Source organism: Podarcis liolepis (genome assembly GCF_965112155.1).
Source record: "Podarcis liolepis genome assembly, chromosome: 13".
Taxonomy (NCBI): Eukaryota; Metazoa; Chordata; class Lepidosauria; order Squamata; family Lacertidae; genus Podarcis; species Podarcis liolepis.
This window is the reverse complement of record NC_139573.1, coordinates 4,489,062-4,507,997: the sequence shown is the minus strand read 5'-3', so window position 1 is coordinate 4,507,997 and position 18,936 is coordinate 4,489,062. Positions and strand designations below refer to the sequence as shown.

Below are 18,936 nucleotides of genomic sequence, written 5' to 3'. Positions count from 1 at the left end.
TGTGTCCAGAGGAGGGCAACCAAAATGGTTAAAGGCCTGGAAACGATGCCTTATGAGGAACGGCTAAGGGAGCTGGGCATGTTTAGCCTGGAGAAGAGGAGGTTAAGGGGTGATATGATAGCCATGTTCAAATATATAAAAGGATGTCACATAGAGGAGGGAGAAAGGTTGTTTTCTGCTGCTCCAGACAAGCGTACACGGAGCAATGGATCCAAACTACAAGAAAGAAGATTCCACCTAAACATTAGGAAGAACTTCCTGACAGTAAGAGCTGTTCGACAGTGGAATTTGCTGCCAAGGAGTGTGGTGGAGTCTCCTACTTTGGAGGTCTTTAAGCAGAGGCTTGACAACCATATGTCAGGAGTGCTCTGATAGTGTTTCCTGCTTGGCAGGGGGTTGGACTCGATGGCCCTTGTGGTCTCTTCCAACTCTATGATTCTATGATTCTAAGACTGCTTCAAGGAGGAGGTGAAAGTGATGCAAGCTCGTGCCAAAAGAAGTTAATTTTCACCAGGGGGGGAAGAACCTTGTCGCCTGTTTATGGGTCAGGGTTTGCAAACCGGCACAGCTCCCCAAGAAAACAGCTGAGCGTCAGCAAATTGAGCTGGCCTAGCGACCCAAAGCCTTTGGGGGGAGGAAGGGACCCCTCCCATTGTCAAATCCAGCGAAGCAGGAAAAAAGAGACCATCGCTTCAGTAGATCAGAGTCCAGCCCAGGAGAGCAGAGAGCAAGGATCTCGAAGGAGCCAGCATGAGTTACATTATACGCCCCTGGGTCGCAGGAGACCTTAAGGCCATCATGCGACTTATTAGGGTAAGAGATTTGGGGGGTGGGAGGGCAGGAGAGCACATAGAAAGCGGGGGATTTGGGTACAGGGAGTGCCTTAGACGCAGAGCTAGATTTCTCCCCACCCCATTTATGGTTGGGGTGTACGGGGCATTCGGGAAAGGGAAATTACCGTATTTTTCGCTCTATAAGACGCACCAGACCACAAGAAGCACCTAGTTTTTGGAGGAGGAAAACAAGAAAAAAAATATTCTAAATCTCAGAAGCCAGAACAGCAAGAGGGATCGCTGCGCAGTGAAAGCAGCAACCCCTCTTGCTGTTCTGGCTTCTGGGATAGCTGCGCAGCCTGCATTCGCTCCATAAGACGCACGCACATTTCCCCTTACTTTTTAGGAGGGGAAAAGTGAGTCTTATAGAGAAAAAAATACAGTACCTCTGTTGAGGGACACGTCATGCTCCTTCTGGGGTGGTTTGTCCACCTCTGGACCCCATCCTGCGCTCTGCTCTCACCTGTGGCTCTGAGAAGCTGTCGGCGTGCGACAGCGGCCACACACCGGGAACGGCTTCAACCGGCCAACTGAACCAGGCGAGGGGAGCCAGTGGGTCTGAAAGCCTCGGGGAGTTAGGGACATCCTCTGCCTGTGAGGACAGACTCTAGAAGATGGAGCAGACGAGACCAGGAGCGGGTCTAATGGTCAAGAGGGAATGAGGGGCAAATGGGGCTCGTCCACCTGGGAAGGGAGCCCATCTTGGAGAAGGAAAACTGATCCTCAACCTCCTCTGCCTTGCCAGACATCTTCAGGATGTGCTGGGTCCAAGGGTAACCTGAGTAACACGGTCCAGGTCCGGTCCCAAATCCAAGGGTTCCACAAGGAGTCAGTCCAACAGAGCCAAGGCAGGAAACCAGGCAAGGTCAGGCACAGGATCACAGGCAGCTTCTGGCAAACAGCAACGTTGCTCCTGCAACCTGGGGTGGAGTCCGACAGCCTTTTATCTCTGTCGGGGTAACGGCCGGTCCTGATCCCCCGGCGACTCACCTCCCTGTTTCGCCCAAAGGAGAGCACTCCTCCTGCGAGTACTCAGGTCTCTCCTTCTCTCAGACCTCAGTCTCTGCAGCTCAGGAGATGTCGGTGGGTTACTAGACCCAGGGGCCGCCTCAGCCTCTCCTGACCCAACCGGTAGCGGAGCAGCTGTAAGTGATGGCCCAGCTGGAGGCAACGAGGTCATCCCCGTATCTGGAGCCAGGGCAGGATCAGGCCCCTGACTCGGCCCAGCTGGGGTTTGTTGCAGGGGGACCTGTGCAGACTGGGACTCTTCAGAATCAGGCCCCAGACTAGGTTCAGATGCCGCGTGGGGCAAAGGATCCAGTGCGGACTGAGACTCCTCTGGCTCCGAGCCTGAGCCTCAGGCCATCAAAAGGCTCTGGAGGAAACCCTACACAAATCTGGAGCGGAGTCCCTAAGAGGGTTGGATAAGGCCTTGTACACCTCCTTCCAGTAACCCCTGGAGGCGCACTCCATTGTCTCTCAAGATAAACAAACCATTCGTTTGTTAACTTTGCATTCCGCCCGCTCAAGGTGGTGAACATTTGTTATTTATTCATGTATCACATTTACTGACCGCTTTGATCTTCCCAGGATCTCAAGGCGTTGTAGATAGCTCTCTCCCCGCCCCCATTTCATGCTCACAACAACCCTGTGAGGAAGGCTAGGCCAGGCACAGGCAAACTCAGCCCTCCAGATGTTTTGGGACTACAACTCCCATCATCCCTGACCACTGGTCCTGTTAGCTAGGGCTGATGGGAGTTGTAGTCCCAAAACCTCTGGCGGGCCGGAGTTTGCCTATGCCTGGGCTAGGCTAAGGAGACAGCGACTGGCTGAGTGGAGGATTTGAACCCTGGTCTCTCGGGTCCTAGGCCGATGCAGTGACCACTATGCCACACTCGGATGGGCAGTCTGAAATCCTGGAGAGATGCTGTTGCCATTCAGTGTAGGCAATGCTGGGCTGGATGCACCAATGGTCAGAGTCAGTAGAAGTCAGTTCCCTATGTCCCTACGATGCGGCTGGCATTGTAATCCAAGGGCCTTGCATGACTCATACACAACATTTTGCTTCTTCCAGGAATCTGCAGCTTTCCACAAAGCTTTGGACCAGCTGACAACCACCCCAGAACGTAAGGAAAATTCTGCAGCAGTGTTTCATGGGGTTGTTTTTCTTTGTTTTGATTTTGAGTTTCAACGCTTTACTGCAGGACAGTCTTAAAACAGTTGAAAATAAAGCTTACAAAGATACAGTGGTGCCCCGCAAGACGAATGCCTCGCAAGACGGAAAACCCGCTAGATGAAGGGGTTTTCTGTTTTGGAGGTGCTTCGCAAAACGAATCTCCTATGGGCTTGCTTCGCAAGATGACAATGTCTTGCGAGTTCCTGCTGGTTTTTTTTCCTCCCCTCCCCCTTTTTTCTAAGCCGCTAAGCCGCTTATCGGCTGATCCGATCAGCAGATAAGCCGCTAAAAGCCGCTAATAGCGCTAATCCGCTAATCCGTCAATGGGCTTGCTTCGCAAGACAAAAAAAACGCTAGACGAAGAGAATCACAGAACAGATTCTTTTCGTCTTGCGAGGCACCACTGTACCAAGTAATACATCGCTCCGCTGAGTTCTCGGGTTCCATTTTCTGCCAAAAGAGACCACTCGGGTTTTCAGCAGTGAGTCATTATTTAGCCCAGGGTTTTCCAAACTTGGTTCTCCAGCCGCTTTTGGACTACAACTCCCATCATCCCTAGCTAACAGGACCAGTGGTCAGGAATGATGGGAACTGATGATGGCAGCGTTTCGTATTTAAATGGATTGCAGCTGGCACACTGCCCTGTAACCTTGAGGGACGGCATCTCTCCCCACACCCTCCTTGACAGCAGCCCTAGGTGCTTCCAGACTGTCACCTGTTTTGGGGTGGGAATTCCCACCGAAAGATCAGAGGGGTGGTTTTTTTGCAATAAGGAACGTGATGGGAAAATGCAATGGGAAAGTACAGTGGTACCTCAGGTTACAGAGGCTTCAGGTTACATACGCTTCAGATTACAGACTCCACTAACCCAGAAATATTACCTCGGGTTAAGAACTTTGCTTCAGGATGAGAACAGAAATCGTGCTCCGGCGGCGCGGCGGCAGCAGGAGGCCCCATTAGCTAAAGTGGTGCTTCAGGTTAAGAACAGTTTCAGGTTAAGAACGGACCTCCAGAACGAATTAAGTACTTAGCCCGAGGTACCACTGTATGAGATAAGATTCGCTTTGATGAACCGCCGTCTAACCTACCTGTCAACAAATCAAGATAAATGCTCTATAAATGGGATGCCTGTAGGATAAGAGTATCTCAGCCTTCCCCCCGGTTTCTGAATTCTGCCTTTTGCAAGACCTTCGGATTCTACAGTAGTAGAAAGCAAAATGGCTCTCACAAACTGGGATTTGGTTCACCCCGATCTCCATAACAAATATCAATCTATCGATCTATTGATCTATCTATTGTCTGTCTGTCTGTCTGTCTACAGTGGTACCTCAGTTTATGAACTTAATCCGTTCTGAAAGTCCGTTCTTAAACCGAAACCATTCTTAAACCAAGGCACGCTTTCCCTAATGAGGCCTCCCACCGCTGGTGACCTTCCACCGTTCAGATTCTGTTCTTAGACTGAGGTAAAAGTTAAAGCTATGATTTTCCCAGTAGTGATGTATGGAAGTGAGAGCTGGACCATAAAGAAGGCTGATGGCCGAAGAATGGATGCTTTTGAATTCTGGTGCTGGAGGAGACTCTTGAGAGTCCCATGGACTGCAAGAAGATCCAACCTCTCCATTCTGAAGGAAATCAGCCCTGAGTGCTCACTGGGAGGACAGATCCTGAAGCTGAGGCTCCAAGACTTTGGCCTCCTCATGAGAAGAGAAGACTCCCTGGAAAAGACCCTGATGTTGGGATGGATGGAGGGCACAAGGAGAAGGGGACGACAGAGGACGAGATGGTGGGACAGTGTTCTCGAAGTGACCAGCATGAGTTTGACCAAACTACGGGAGGCAGTGGAAGACAGGAGGGCCTGGCGTGCTCTGGTCCAGGGGGTCACGAAGAGGCGGACACGGCTAAACGACTCAACAACAACAAATTATGCATTTTGTTACTATAGTTATTGCTATAAACTCAAATTTCCAATACATCTATTCTTAATTCTCGTCACAATAATTTATAAATTACTCCTTACAAAACTTCTGTTAACCCAACAAGCGATGTCAATTGATTACAATTGCTTTCCAGATATGTCGAAAACGTCTTCCATCCCTTTAGGAAAGTTTGGTACTGCTTGTTCTGAGTTTTCCCTGTTAGTCTCGCCATCTTGGCATAGTTCATCAATCTCTCTTGCCATTCTTCTTTAGTTGGTATTTCTTCTTGTTTCCATCTTTGGGCTAATAGTGTCCTTGCTGCAGTTATCGCATATAAAAACAGGTTTTTTATCATTCTTATGAATTTCTGTAGCCACAATACCCAATAGAAGGCCTTCTGGGGTTTTTTAAACAAATGTATATTTCAACATTTTTTCCTTCTCGTTATAAATCATTTCCCAGAAGTCCTTCACTTTCTTACATTCCTACCACATATGGTAAAAGGTACCTTCTTTTTCTTTACATTTCCAACATTTATTATCTATTTTATACATTTTGGCTAATTTTGCTGGTGTTCTATACGTATATACCACCATCATTTTATTTTATTTTATTTTTATTCATTTTTAAACATATCAGTTCCAACAGTCATACAACATATCTTCTCATCTTATACAATATTTTAGACTTCCATCAACACCTCTGGTGATTTTCCGTTCTTTATCACTTATTCCAGTGTTTCCCAACCACTGTTCCGCGGCACACTAGTGTGCCGCGAGATGTTGCCTGGTGTGCCGCGGGAAAAATTAAAAAAATCGAAAGATTTTTTTTTTTAAAGTCAAATTTTCATTGGGGCGTCGTCACTAGATGACCCCTGGGGTTCCCTCCCTCCCTCCCGCTCTGCGCCTCCCTCCTCCTCCTCCGGGGAGGCCCTTCCTGGCTCTCGGCCAAGGCTTGGCGGCTGCCACTCACTCACTCGCTCGCCCACCCGTCCCTCCATCCCTGCACCCGGCCTCTCCCCCTCCGTCCCCGGCGCGGGGGCTGGCGGGATCCGTAGTCCCCTCGCCCTTGGGCTCCGCGCCCGCGTGGGGTGCGCGAACTACGTTTCCCAGCGTGGCCTGGCGGGCCGGGCGTTTTGTTTGAAGCGCTCTTCTCCCGGCCATGGAATGAGCGCAGTGGCGGCGGCCAGGCGGGCAGGGGCTCTTCCGCGCAGACCCCGCGCAGCCTGCCTGCACCCCCGCGGAGATCGGGCGGCAGAATGGAGCCCGGGGATCCCCGCGGAGGCGGAGGTGGAGGCTGCCCCCCAGGTAGGGCTGCGTCGGGGGTTTTTTATTTTTGCAATGCTGCATCCGCGCCGGAGGGGACGCATCGGACCGCGGGGAGACCCCTTGGCGTGCGTGCAAGGCAATGCATGCGTGCAGGCGTTGCATGGAGTGCAGTGCAATGCAATGGCAACGCGGCGCCCTGCATGCATGCATGCATGCAACTTCCACCGGCGCTCCGGACTTGGCAGCTGAGGGGGGTCCCCAGTGGGTGGCAGAGAGAGCCGGGAGGGCGAAGTGGAGCCGGGGGGGAGCAGCGCTGCTCCCCGAGCCGAGCCCGGGGGGAAACTTCGGCGTCATTGCGCCGGGTGTTGGAAGCGGAGGCTGGCGGGGGCCCCTCACCTGCAAAACCTGGTCGCCTCTCATATATTTCGTGCATTGCATTCATCGCCCGCTTTCTCCTCCAAGGAGCTCCCGGGGGCGCGCGTGGTTCTCCCCGTGTTATCCTCGCAACAACAGCCCTGCGAGGTGGGTCAGGCGAGTGGCCCAAGGGAGCACCCAGGGATTGTCCTGGCCAGGTGGGGTGATTTGAACCCTGCTCTCTGCCCGGTCTTCGTCCTCATTTAGCCCCCACATGTGCATGACTGAGGTTTTTCCCCCTCGTCTTGGCTATGGTGTGAGTCTGTGCTGTTAATTAATGGGGTTCTGCCTTCGGAGAAGATGAGCCAGCCCTCAAGGAGGTGATTATGTAATTTGCTAGCAATTCATGTCCCTCCCGGCGTGACGCTGCGCGCTGACGTCACGGGGCTGTAATGGTGGTGTGCCTCGAGATTTTTTTCATGAAACAAGTGTGCCTTTGCCCAAAAAAGGTTGGGAAACACTGACTTATTCTACATTTCTTAATTTCTGTATTACATTTAATTGTCCTTAACTAATAATTCTTTTCATAGTCATTCTTGCAGTATTTCAAATAGTCCACCTTACAAAACTTCTTGCAGTCCTACTAGCATAGTCTGTTCATCACAATTGCTTTTCAAAAAGTTCATATATTTACTCCAGTCTTCTAAGAATCTCTGATCCTGCAGGTTTCGAATCCTTCCTGTTAATTTATCTAATTCTGCATAGTCCATCAACTTCATCCTCCATTTCTTAATAAATGTATATTTCAACATCTTTTTCATCTCATTATACAGTGGTGCCCCGCAAGACGAACGCCTCGCAAGACGGAAAACCCGCTAGACGAAAGGGTTTTCCGTTTTGGAGGCGCTTCGCAAAACGAATTTCCCTATGGGCTTCCTTCACAAGACGAAAGCCCATAGGGAAATCTCCGCCTTTGGAAGGCTGCTCCAAAGGCTGGCGGTGGGGCGGAAAGCCCTTCTCCCCGCGCCAGCCTTCGGAAGGCTCCTCCGAAGGCTGGCGGTGGGGAGAAAAGCCCTTCTCCCCGCGCCAGCCTTCGGATGGCTGTCCTGAAGACTTGCGGTGGGAGGAGGGTTTTCCTTCCCACCGCCAACATTCAGAATGCTGTTCTGAAAGTTGGCGGTGGGGAGGAAAAACCCTCCTCCCACCGCAAGCCCCGGGAACAGAGGAGAAGCGCTGCGCCCCTTCCCCTCTGTTCTCGTACCTGTCCTGAAGGCTTGCGGTGGGGAGAAAAGCCCTTCTCCGCACCGCCAGCCTGGCAAGCGGTTTCCATAGGAACACATTAATTGATTTTCAATGCATTCCTCTGGGAAACTGTGCTTCGCAAGATGAAAAACTCGCAAGAAGAAAAAACTTGCGGAACGAATTAATTTCGTCTTGCGAGGCACCACTGTATATCATTTCCCAGAAGCTTTTCACTTTTTTACATTCCCACCACATGTGATAAAAGTTCCTTCTTTCAATGCACTACATGCAGTAAATTTTATTCCCTCATTCCATAATTTTTTGTATATTATGACCAATATCTATAGCCCAATGAATCATAACAGTGTTTTAAATAAATCTGTCCCTTTCTTCCTAGTTCTCAGAAAAGATGGGTTTGAGAAAGATTCCACCTTTGGGTGCCTCGTAGCTGAGCTGCCCCCGGAACAGAACAGCAAAGACGGTAAGCAAAAGAGGCGGACTGAGCCTTGCAAGGGAAAATGCTAAACTTCTTTTTGGCATGGGCGGGAAAGTGGAGCAGCGTTGCCTAGTGGGTGGGGAAAGCCAAGGAAACTGGCTATATATATAGCTCAGCAGGTAAGGGACAAAAATACAAAACCGGGATGATTATCAAGATGAGGAACGATTGTCGGGGTTGTCGATTTATTACGCGATACGCTGTGGGGTGAAGGGAGGTGGAGACGGCCGCTAAGCCGGATGTCTTTAAAAGAGAATTAGGCAAATTCGTGGAGGAAGAGAGGGCCATTGTTGATGATTTGACGTTTTCATCCCCAAAAAGTTTTTGATTTTTCTACTGAAATGAGGCTGCATTTTAATGTTGTATTTTGATCTTGTTTTTAAGTCAACCTGGCCTTGGGCTGGTTAACATCCCATAATATCCTTTTAAATAGGTTTGTGGGAGGTTTAGATTATTGGTTTGGTTTGTTCTTGTTTTTCTTATGTATGTATTTTGTGTTTTTATCTTGTATATTGATGCCCTGAGATCTACAGATGAAGGGTGATATACAAATTTAATTAATAAATAAAAACAAAAACAAAAACTACTGTATTTTTCCGTATACAGTCATACCTCGGGTTACAGATGCTTCAGGTTGCGTTTTATCAGGTTGCGGACCACCGAAACCCGGAAGTACCAGAACGGGTTACTTCTGGGTTTCGGCGCTCGCGCATGCGCAGAAATACCAAATCGCAACCCGCACTTGCACAGATGCGCCACTGCAGGTTGTGGGCGCTGCGGGTTGCGAACGTGCAACAGATCACGTTCGCGACCCGAGCGTCCACTGTATAAGACTAGGTTTTCCCCCTAAAAAATAATGTCCAAAATTTGGGGGCGTCTTACACACAGGGCCATCCCATTTTCTTAAATCAGGATCCCAAAAAACAGGGGGTGTCTTATAGACGGGAAAATATGGTAATCATAAAACTGGAGGTGAACTGATGCTGAATTTGGGCTTCTGCTGGTGTTGGGAATTATCGCCCAGTCCATTCCCTTTTAATATGCTTTTTAATTTTGCTCCTCCTCCCTGCTCTCCAGGTCGCACAATAGTCGGGTACCAGTTCCATTACCTGTCCTACTGCACGTGGCACGGCGGAATCCTCTTCGGCGAAGATCTCTACGTTGTGCCGGAATTCCGAGGTACTCGGGAAGTTGGGTGCCTCTGAGCATGTGCAGAGCGCACCCCTCTCTCTTCTCACTGAGCGCACAGACCATAATCAGTAAACTAGGATGAGGAATAGTGAAGGATCGGAGGGCAGATAAGCGGGAAAAACTTCATAGCCTTTTTTGGGTCCATTTTATGGGTTTGCTGGATGGGTCTGACTCATAGCTGTCAACCGTCCCTTATTTGGCAGGAAGGTCCCTTATCCCAGCGCTGTGTCCAGCTGCTGTCCCTTATTGATGATGTTAATTTCCCGGGTTTCAAAGGAAGCAGCTCCTCTCCCTCCCTCCCTGCCGGCCAGGGAGGAGGGAGGCTCCAACTGTGTTGCTTGGCTGTATTGCTCACCCAATAAGGAGTCTGAGAACGACTGGGGGGTGGAGCTTGCATGCCTTGTGCCAATCAAATCGGCCGTGTTGCCTGGGGACTCGCCTTTGCTCAGCGCTTCCCAGCGGAGAGGTGACGGTGGTTTTCCTTGCTGCATCCCCTTTGCCGGGTTGCTGCGCTGTGGGAACCACCGCTTGAGGCTTCATTTGGATGCTGGTTGACTAAAATCCCTTATTTTGGCTGCTAATCCCTTATTTTCGAGGCTGCTGGTCCCTTATTTTCAAATCTGTAAGTTGACAGCTATGGTCTGACGGTTGGGGAAGTGGTTGTTGCAGTTGCAATAAGTGTCTGGATAGTTGCCTGCCGATAAGAGTCAGTTCTGTTGTAAACAAAATCTGCCCTTCTTCCCTTATGGGGTATCTAAGAGCCTGTATAGAGTCCTTAAGTGGGTTCCCTATCGGTAGGAGAAAATAACAGAGGCCAAACAGAGAATATTAAGAAGCAAAGCGGCTAGTAAGCCTGATCTTTTATTAAAGCTGTTGCAACAGGGTCCTCATACATAAATTCCCACAACAGTTCTTTCACCCAGTTTCGCCTCTGGCCCTACCCATCTCTGGTAAGTGGCCCCCAGAAGGTTGTGCGCATGGGAATCTGGCCCTCAGACTAAAAAAAGGGTTCACACTGCAACTGCTTTTTTAAAAAAAAGTCCTGAAGCGAATGCAACCTGTGTCCGCACGTCTGCGCGTGTGCAGGTTGCGCTCCGGCGCTTCGACGCATGCGCGTGATGTCATTTTGAGCGTCTGCGCATGCGTGCACAGCGAAACCTGGAAGTAACGCGCTCTGTTACTTCCGGGTCACTGTGGAGCGGAACCCGAAAATATTCATCTCAAAGTGTATTTATTCTGAGGTATGACTGTAGTCCTGACACCCTGCTAATGTATTAACCTGGGTACAGTGCTTCTGTTGGCGGTTCGAATTCCCGCAACGGGGTGAGCTCCCGTTGCTCGGTCCCTGCTCCTGCCAACCTAGCAGTTCGAAAGCACGTCAAAGTGTAAGTAGATAAATAGGTACCGCTCCAGCGGGAAGGTAAACGGCGTTTCCATGCGCTGCTCTGGTTCGCCAGAAGCGGCTTAGTCCTGCTGGCCACATGACCCGGAAGCTGTATGCCAGCTCCCTCGGCCAGTAAAGCCAGATAAGCGCCGCAACCCCAGAGTCGGTCCCGACTGGACCTAATGGTCAGGGGTCCCTTTACCTTTACCTCTCTCTCTCTCTCTCTCTATACATATATAAAATTTGGCAATATTAACTGAACCCAGCTGTGCTGGGCCCAGGGGTAACCCGTGAAATGCAATCCAGTCCCAGTCCCAAATCCAAGGGTTCTGCGGGGAGTCAGTCTGACAGAGCTGAGGCAGGAAACCAGGCAAGGACAGGTACAGGATCTCAGGCAGGATCTAGCATACAGCAACATTGCTCCCGCAACCTGGGGCAGGGTCCAGCAGCCTTTTATCTTTGCCGGGGTAATGGCCGGTCCTGCTCCCCCAGCGACTCGCCTCCCTGCCTTGCCTAAAGGTGAGCACTCCTCCTGCAAGTACTCGGGTCTCTCCTTCTCTCAGACCTGAGTCTCTGCAGCTTGGGAGACGTCGGTGGGTTACTAGACCCAGAGGCCGCCTCAGCCTCCCCTGACCCAACCGGTAGTGGAGCAGCTGTAAGTGATGGCCCAGCTGAAGGTAACGAGGCCATCCCCGCATCTGGAGACAGGGCAGGATCAGGCCCCTGACTCGGCCCAGCTGGGGTTTTTTTGCAGGGGAGCCTGTGCAGACCGGGGCTCTTCAGGATCAGGCCCCAGACTTGGTTCAGATGCTGCCTGGGGCAAAGGATCTGGTGCAGACTGAGACGCCTCTGGCTCCGCGTCCGAGCCCGAGTCCCAGGCCATCACACAAGCAGATCTTTTTAAACCGAGAAAACGCTCAAAGCCTAGTTCAGAATGTCCACAGCTAAAAATGAAGTGTGATTAACTTGTTCATTCGTTTTTCCCCGTTTTCCCAACCAGGAAAAGGCATTGGCACGAGTTTAATGAATAAAGTGGCAAAGGTGAGGCTGAACGGGTCTGTGTGTGTGTGCTGTTGTTGTTGTTGTTGCTGTGAAGGAGCCTGGCTAGCCACCCCTGACTGAACCAGGCCAGAGTGTGAACGAACTATTTATCCGTTTCTTACATTTATACCACACCTCCTCGTCCAACGAGCTCAAGGTGGTGTACATAGTTCCCCCCCCCCTCCTCTTCATCATATCCTTGCAACAACCCTGCGAAGTTGGTCAGGCTGAGACCGTCCCAGTACGTTTCCGAGCACAATTCAAAGTGTTGGTGTTGACCTTTAAAGCCCTCAAAGGCCCAGTAGACCTGAAGGAGCGTCTCCACCCCCATCGTTCTGCCCGGATGCTGAGGTCCAGCGCCGAGGGCCTTGTGGCGGTTCCCTCACTGCAAGAAGTGAGGTTACAGGGAACCAGGCAGAGGGCCTTCTCGGTGGTGGCGCCCGCCCTGTGGAACGCCCTCCCTCCAGATGTCAAAGAGAAAAATAACTACCAAAATTTTAGAAGACATCTGAAGGCAGCCCTGTTTAGGGAAGCTTTTAATGTTTAATAGGTTATTGTATTTTAGTGTTTTATTGGAAGCTGCCCAGAGTGGCTGGGGAAACCCAGCCAGATGGGCGGGGTATAAATAAATTATTATTATTATTATTATTATTATTATTATTATTATTATTATTATTAAAAGCCCATTTCTCTGCTGAAAGAATTATTTAGACGCTGTCGTTTGATGCCATTTTACCATTGTACTGTGGAGTGTATTAACTGACGGTCTGTGTGTGTGATTTGGGAGCTGCACGGTCAGGGGAAAAACAGTGCCGTCCAGGGTTGTAAAGACTGCGGAGAGAATAATTGGGTGCACTCTTCCCACCTTGGATCAAATCTATGCTTCCAGGTGCCATAAGAAAGCTGCAGGATAGTGCGCACCCCGGAAATGATCTCTTTCAGCTTCTGCCTTCTGGAAGAAGGGACAGGGTTATAAAGACTAGGACTAGCCGCCTGAGAAACAGTTTCTATACAAATGCGATTTTGGTTTTAAACGCAGTGTAAGGTAGTCTCTGTGGGAGCATATTGTATTTAATTATGGGGTATCAGAGTTTTTAGGGGGCTAACCAGGCTGGGATAGCAGGCTTGTTGGTTTTTAAATGTCTGGCGTAGATTTTATCAATTTCGTTGTTCTGTATGGGACAATGACAATAAAGATTATCGTATCGTAAAAGTTCCCAAGGATTGTAAGTACGGTACCCAAAATTCTTTGAGGCAGATGTTCTTAAGGTTGTACGTTGCCTAAGATCTTTTGATAAAGGGCAGTTTTATTCCTGTTTAGACCCACCCACTCAGATGCTTAAAAGGCTGAGATGATGCTAATCTCCTTTTAGGATTTTAACTGCCGTGTCTTTTAAAGTTGAGTTGCAGATTTCACTTGATTTTCTTGCTTTTGTCCTTTTTTTTGTAAACTGCTTTCAGCCCCCCCCCCCAATGAAGAGGTATGGAAAAATTTTATGAAATAAAATTAATAAATAACGGCCTCCAATTCCGCCCCCACCCCCTCAGATCGCGTTGGAGAAAGGCTGCTCCGAGTTCCGATTCATCTGTGCCCGGTGGAACCAGCCGGCGATGGATTTCTACGCCAAGTTGGGAGCCGTGAACGTCACTATTCGGGACCACTGGGACCTCTGCCACATCGAAGGAGCACATGTCCAGAAGCTAGCGCAGCAAGCGAAGAAATAGCAGCCGAGATATAACGGCAGTAGTTGTTTGGCCCAGAAAATTATTCAGGATTCCTTTTCATGCCCCTGGCTCCAAGCCCTAGAGGCCATTTTGGCAAAGGTTTAGGCCCATTCCTGCTGGACGGACCTTCACCAAGCCAGGCGCCCTCTGGGAATTTTGGACTACAACTCCCATCAGACCCAGGGAGCTTGGCTGTGCTTGCTCAGTGAAATATACTCAGAGTCGAGAGTGGATTTCATGCTCTTTATTCAGCTCATAGTGGTGAGGAGGAATGAAAGTTCCCCCAAAGTATCTGCTTTATATACATTATTTACACAATGGGCTGCACATGATTGGCTAATTCCGGAATTCTCCTGTAGGCCAATCAGGTTGTGGATTCACTTCCTCTGGAGCTGGATTGGGTGGCTCCTGCAGACCAATCATACTGCTGCATTCTAGGACCAATCAGACTGCTGCATTCTGAATCCTATTGTTCTAGGACCAATCAGACTGCTGCATTCTGGATCCTATTGTTCTAGGACCAATCAGACTGCTGCATTCTGGATCCTATTGTTCTGGGACCAATCAGACTGCTGCATTCTGGATCCTATTGTTCTGGGACCAATCAGACTGCTGCATTCTGAATCCTATTGTTCTAGGACCAATCAGACTGCTGCATTCTGAATCCTATCGTTCTGGGACCAATCAGACTGCTGCATTCTGAATCCCATTGTTCTAGGACCAATCAGACTGCTGCATTTTGGATCCTATTGTTCTAGGACCAATCAGACTGCTGCATTCTGAATCCTATCGTTCTGGGACCAATCAGACTGCTGCATTTTGGATCCTATTGTTCTGGGACCAATCAGACTGCTGCATTCTGAATCCTATCGTTCTGGGACCAATCAGACTGCTGCATTCTGAATCCTATTGTTCTGGGACCAATCAGACTGCTGCATTCTGAATCCTATCGTTCTGGGACCAATCCGACTGCTGCATTCTGAATCCTATTGTTCTAGGACCAATCAGACTGCTGCATTCTGAATCCTATGGGACCAATCAGACTGCTGCATTTTGGATCCTATTGTTCTAGGACCAATCAGACTGCTGCATTCTGAATCCTATCGTTCTGGGACCAATCCGACTGCTGCATTCTGAATCCTATTGTTCTGGGACCTATCAGACTGCTGCATTTTGGATCCTATTGTTCTAGGACCAATCAGACTGCTGCATTTTGGATCCTATTCAACTCAGTACATAACACTCAGGATGATGGGAGTTGTAGTCCAAAGCATCTGGAGGGCGCCTGGTGGATGAAGGTTGTGCTATACCCAGAACCCCTGTCTGTCTCTCCCAGGAACCCCGGAGTCCTGGTTCCTTAGGCTTTCTTCTGTCCCTGCAAATCCTGCTTTTCTTGATAATCTTTTCTTGATTTTCCAAAAATAATATATATAAAAACAACAACAATACAAATCCAAAACAAATCAAGCTGGCTTCCCTTCCTAGTCCCTTCCTTGGTCCCATTATTACTCAAATTACCGCATGTTCATTGCTAGATTTTAAAACCATATAAATTAACTATTGTCCATTCATATCCAAATTACAATTAGTCCTAACACGCTGCTGATGTATTAACCTGGGTACAATGCTTCTGTGTATAGATATAGATATAGATAGTGAAATATACTCAGAGTCGCAAAGTGATTTCATGCTCTTTATTCAGCTCATAGTGGTGAGGAGGAATGAATGAAAGTCCCCTCACAGTATCTGCTTTATATACATTATTTACACAATGGGCTGCACATGATTGGCTAATTCCGGAATTCTACTGTCAGCCAATCAGGTTGTGGATTCACTTCTATCTGGAGCAGGATTGGGTGGTTCCTGCCAACCAATCATACTGCTGCATTGTTCTAGGACCAATCAGACTGCTGCATTCTGAATCCTATTGTTCTAGGACCAATCAGACTGCTGCAGTTTGGATCCTATTCAACTCAGTACATAACAGATAGATATATAGATATGTAGATATGTGTGTGTGTGTGTGTGTGTGTGTGTGTGTATATATATATATATATATATATATATATATATATATATATAAATAATTGGGTGCACTCTTCCCACCTTGGATCAAATCTATGCTTCCAGGTGCCATAAGAAAGCTGCAGAGATAGCGCAGGATAGTGCACACCCCGGAAATGATCTCTTTCAGCTTCTGCCTTCTGGAAGAAGGGACAGGGTTATATAGACTAGGACTAGCCGCCTGAGAAACAGTTTCTATCCAAATGTGATTTTGGTTTTAAACGCAGTGTAAGGTAGTCTCTGTGGGCGTATATTGTATTTAATTATGGGGTATCAGAATTTTTAGGGGGTTAACCAGGCTGGGATAGCAGGCTTGTTGGTTTTTGAATGTCTGATGTAGATTTTTTTCAATTTCGTTGTTCTGTATGGGACAATGACAATAAAAGATTATCGTATCGTATATGCAATAAACATCTCCCATTATTCTTTAAATTCGTTGTCGGCTCTTCCTCGTTAGTTTCATTGTCAGCTTTGCCATTTCAGCATATTCCATTAATTTAACTTACCAATCTTCTTTGAATGGGACGCCTTCTTCTTTCCAATGTTGTGCTAACAGTGTCCGTGTGGCCGTAGTTGCACACATAAATAAGTTCTTTCCTGATCTTGGTATGTCCGTTCCTGGAATATCTAATAGGAAAGCTTCTAGGTTTTTTTTTAACAAAGGCTATTTTAAACATCATCTTCATTTCACTGTAAATCATTTCCCAATATTTCTTTATAATTTTACAATCCCACCACATGTGAAAGGAAGTCCCCTCTGTTACTTCAAATGGCATTCCTCCCCGCCATCTTAGAGGAACCAAATGTATTTCCTGAGCTCTAAGGTCCCTTCTGGGGACGCGGGTGGCGCTGTGGGTTAAACCACAGAGCCTAGGACTTGCCGTTCAGAAGGTCGGCGGTTCGAATCCCCGCGACAGGGGGAGCTCCCGTTGCTCGGTCCCTGCTCCTGCCAACCTAGCAGTTCGAAAGCACATCAAAATGCAAGTAGATAAATAGGTACCACTCCGGCGGGAATGTAAATGGCGTTTCCGTGCACTGCTCTGGTTCGCCAGAAGCAGCTTAGTCCTGCTGGCCACATGACCCGGAAGCTGTACGCCGGCTCCCTCGGCCAATAAAGCGAGATGAGCGCCGCAACCCCAGAGTCGGCCACGACTGGACCTAATGGTCAGGGGTCCCTTTACCTTTACCTTTAAGGTCCCATCTGCACCATGCATTTGAAACACTCTTGCCCCACTTTGAGAGTCGCAGTTCCCCCTAAAGTATCCTGGGAACTGTAGTTTGCTAAGGGTTGCCACGAGATCTTTCCTAAAACTACAGTTCTCCTCGCCCTGTCAAAACAAGGAATTCGCAGGGCGTAAATCTGAAACCTTATTCCCAATTATTCTGTTCACTGATGCCCACAAAATTTGTGTTGATCTTTGCAGTACAACTTTGACACAATCATGATTTTGTTGGGGTGCGCCCTCCCCCCTTCTACTTCTGGAACGACCCAAATAAACGTCTGCATCCCGTCCACTCCTGTTTTCCAAACTCTTCTTGTATGTTTCTTCTTCCAAGGTTTCTTTTTTAATGCAAAATCAAAACAGGGTCGGAAGGAACCCGGAAGCTCCGATTAAAAAAAGGGGAAGCACGCTGCTCTACTCTTTTTGTAACTCTATGTTCTTATCCCGCGGCGGAGGGTTGCGCGACCTCTCCGCTTGTTTCTGCTCGGATCTCGCGAGAGCGCGACGTCCGATCTCGCCGAACGCTTCACGCCTGCCTCCAGTCGCGCGATATTGTAGCCTCAAGTCCCGCGAGATCCTGTTTCAGACGCCTCCTTTGGAGATCTGGGGTAAAGAGTCATGCGCAGCCCAGTATTCTGTCTCCAACAGGGGTCAGCCATTGTGGTTCATCACCCTTTGGCTGGAAAGGGGTTATTTTTAAATTGCCCTCTATTTTCTTTCTGCTTTGGGGGTATTTTGTGTTCAAATTGGATGTGTGTTTTCCTTTAAATACTGCTTAGTACATTAATAATAATAATAATAATAATAATAATAATAATAATAATAATAATAATAATAATAATTTATTTTTACCCCGCCCATCTGGCTGGGCTTCCCCAGCCACTCTGGGTGGCTTCCAACAAAACATTAAAATACCGTAATACATCAGACATTAAAAGCTTCCCTAAACATTGCACCGGGTTGGCGCTGGCAACGAGAAATGGGGTGCAAATAATTAGTAAAGTTTCTGTGGTCCAATTCATTTATTTATATTTTTCAGAAAATAAAATCTCAAAGCGGTTTGCAGCACATTAAAACAAGTCAGTAAAAAGGATCAAATTGAGAAACAAAAAAGACACACACATATATATATGTTGTTTAGTCATGTCCGACTCTTCGTGACCCCCTGGACCAGAGCACGACAGGCACTCCTGTCTTCCACTGCCTCCCGCAGTTTGGTCAAACTCATGCTGGTAGCTTTGAGAACACTGTCCCGCCATCTCGTCCTCCGTCGTCCCCTTCTCCTTGTGCCCTCCATCTTTCCCAACATCAGGGTCATTTCCAGAAAGTCTTCTCTTCTCATGAGGTGGCCAAAGTCTTGGAGCCTCAGCTTCAGGATCTGTCCTTCCAGTGAGCACTCAGGGCTGATTTCCTTCAGAATGGAGCGGTTTGATCTTCTTGCAGTCCATGGGACTCTCAAGAGTCTCCTCCAGCACCAGAATTCAAAAGCATCCATTCTTTGGCCATCAGCCTTCTTGATGGTCCAGCTCTCACTTCCATACATCACTACTGGGAAAACCATATATATATTTAAAATCCCTGAGCTCCTTTTATTCTAGAAAGTAGTTCATAAAATTATACCCGACACAGAGGAAGTGTTTAGAGAAAAGTTTCTCCTCCGTCTCTTGCAACACCAGAACATGCAGACAGCCGGCAAAGCTGAATGTTGGAAGGTTCAGGGCAGATAAACGGAAGGATGTGCTTATTTGAGCAGCGCGTGGTTAGAACTACGGAACTCCCTGCCTCAGGAGAGAACGGAGCGATGGCCACCAACCTGGGTGGCTTTAAAAGAGCAGTGGAGGAATTCGTGGAGGAAGACGGTTTCCAGCCACAATGGCTATGCTTTGGCACCATCTGAACACCAATTGCTGGCAACCACAGGAGGGCAGAGGACTCTTGTGCTCGGGGCAGGGCCGGATTTTGGTGAAGAGAGGCCCTTGGCTACTCCACTTCTGAGGCCCCTCCCAACCCCCCACCCTCACGA

General features: G+C 48.6%; 1 protein-coding gene across 1 annotated transcript; it reads left to right on the top strand.

Moving 5' to 3' along the window:
- The first annotated feature begins 506 nt into the window (after positions 1-506).
- Positions 507-13,992, top strand: LOC310692221 (thialysine N-epsilon-acetyltransferase-like). The gene is made up of 6 exons (XM_083472903.1): positions 507-813; positions 2,908-2,959; positions 8,187-8,270; positions 9,363-9,464; positions 11,861-11,901; positions 13,450-13,992. Exons 1-6 carry the CDS (start codon positions 751-753, stop codon positions 13,624-13,626), a joined length of 519 nt encoding a protein of 172 aa, XP_083329029.1. The 5' UTR covers positions 507-750; the 3' UTR covers positions 13,627-13,992.
- Positions 13,993-18,936: the final 4,944 nt, after the last annotated feature.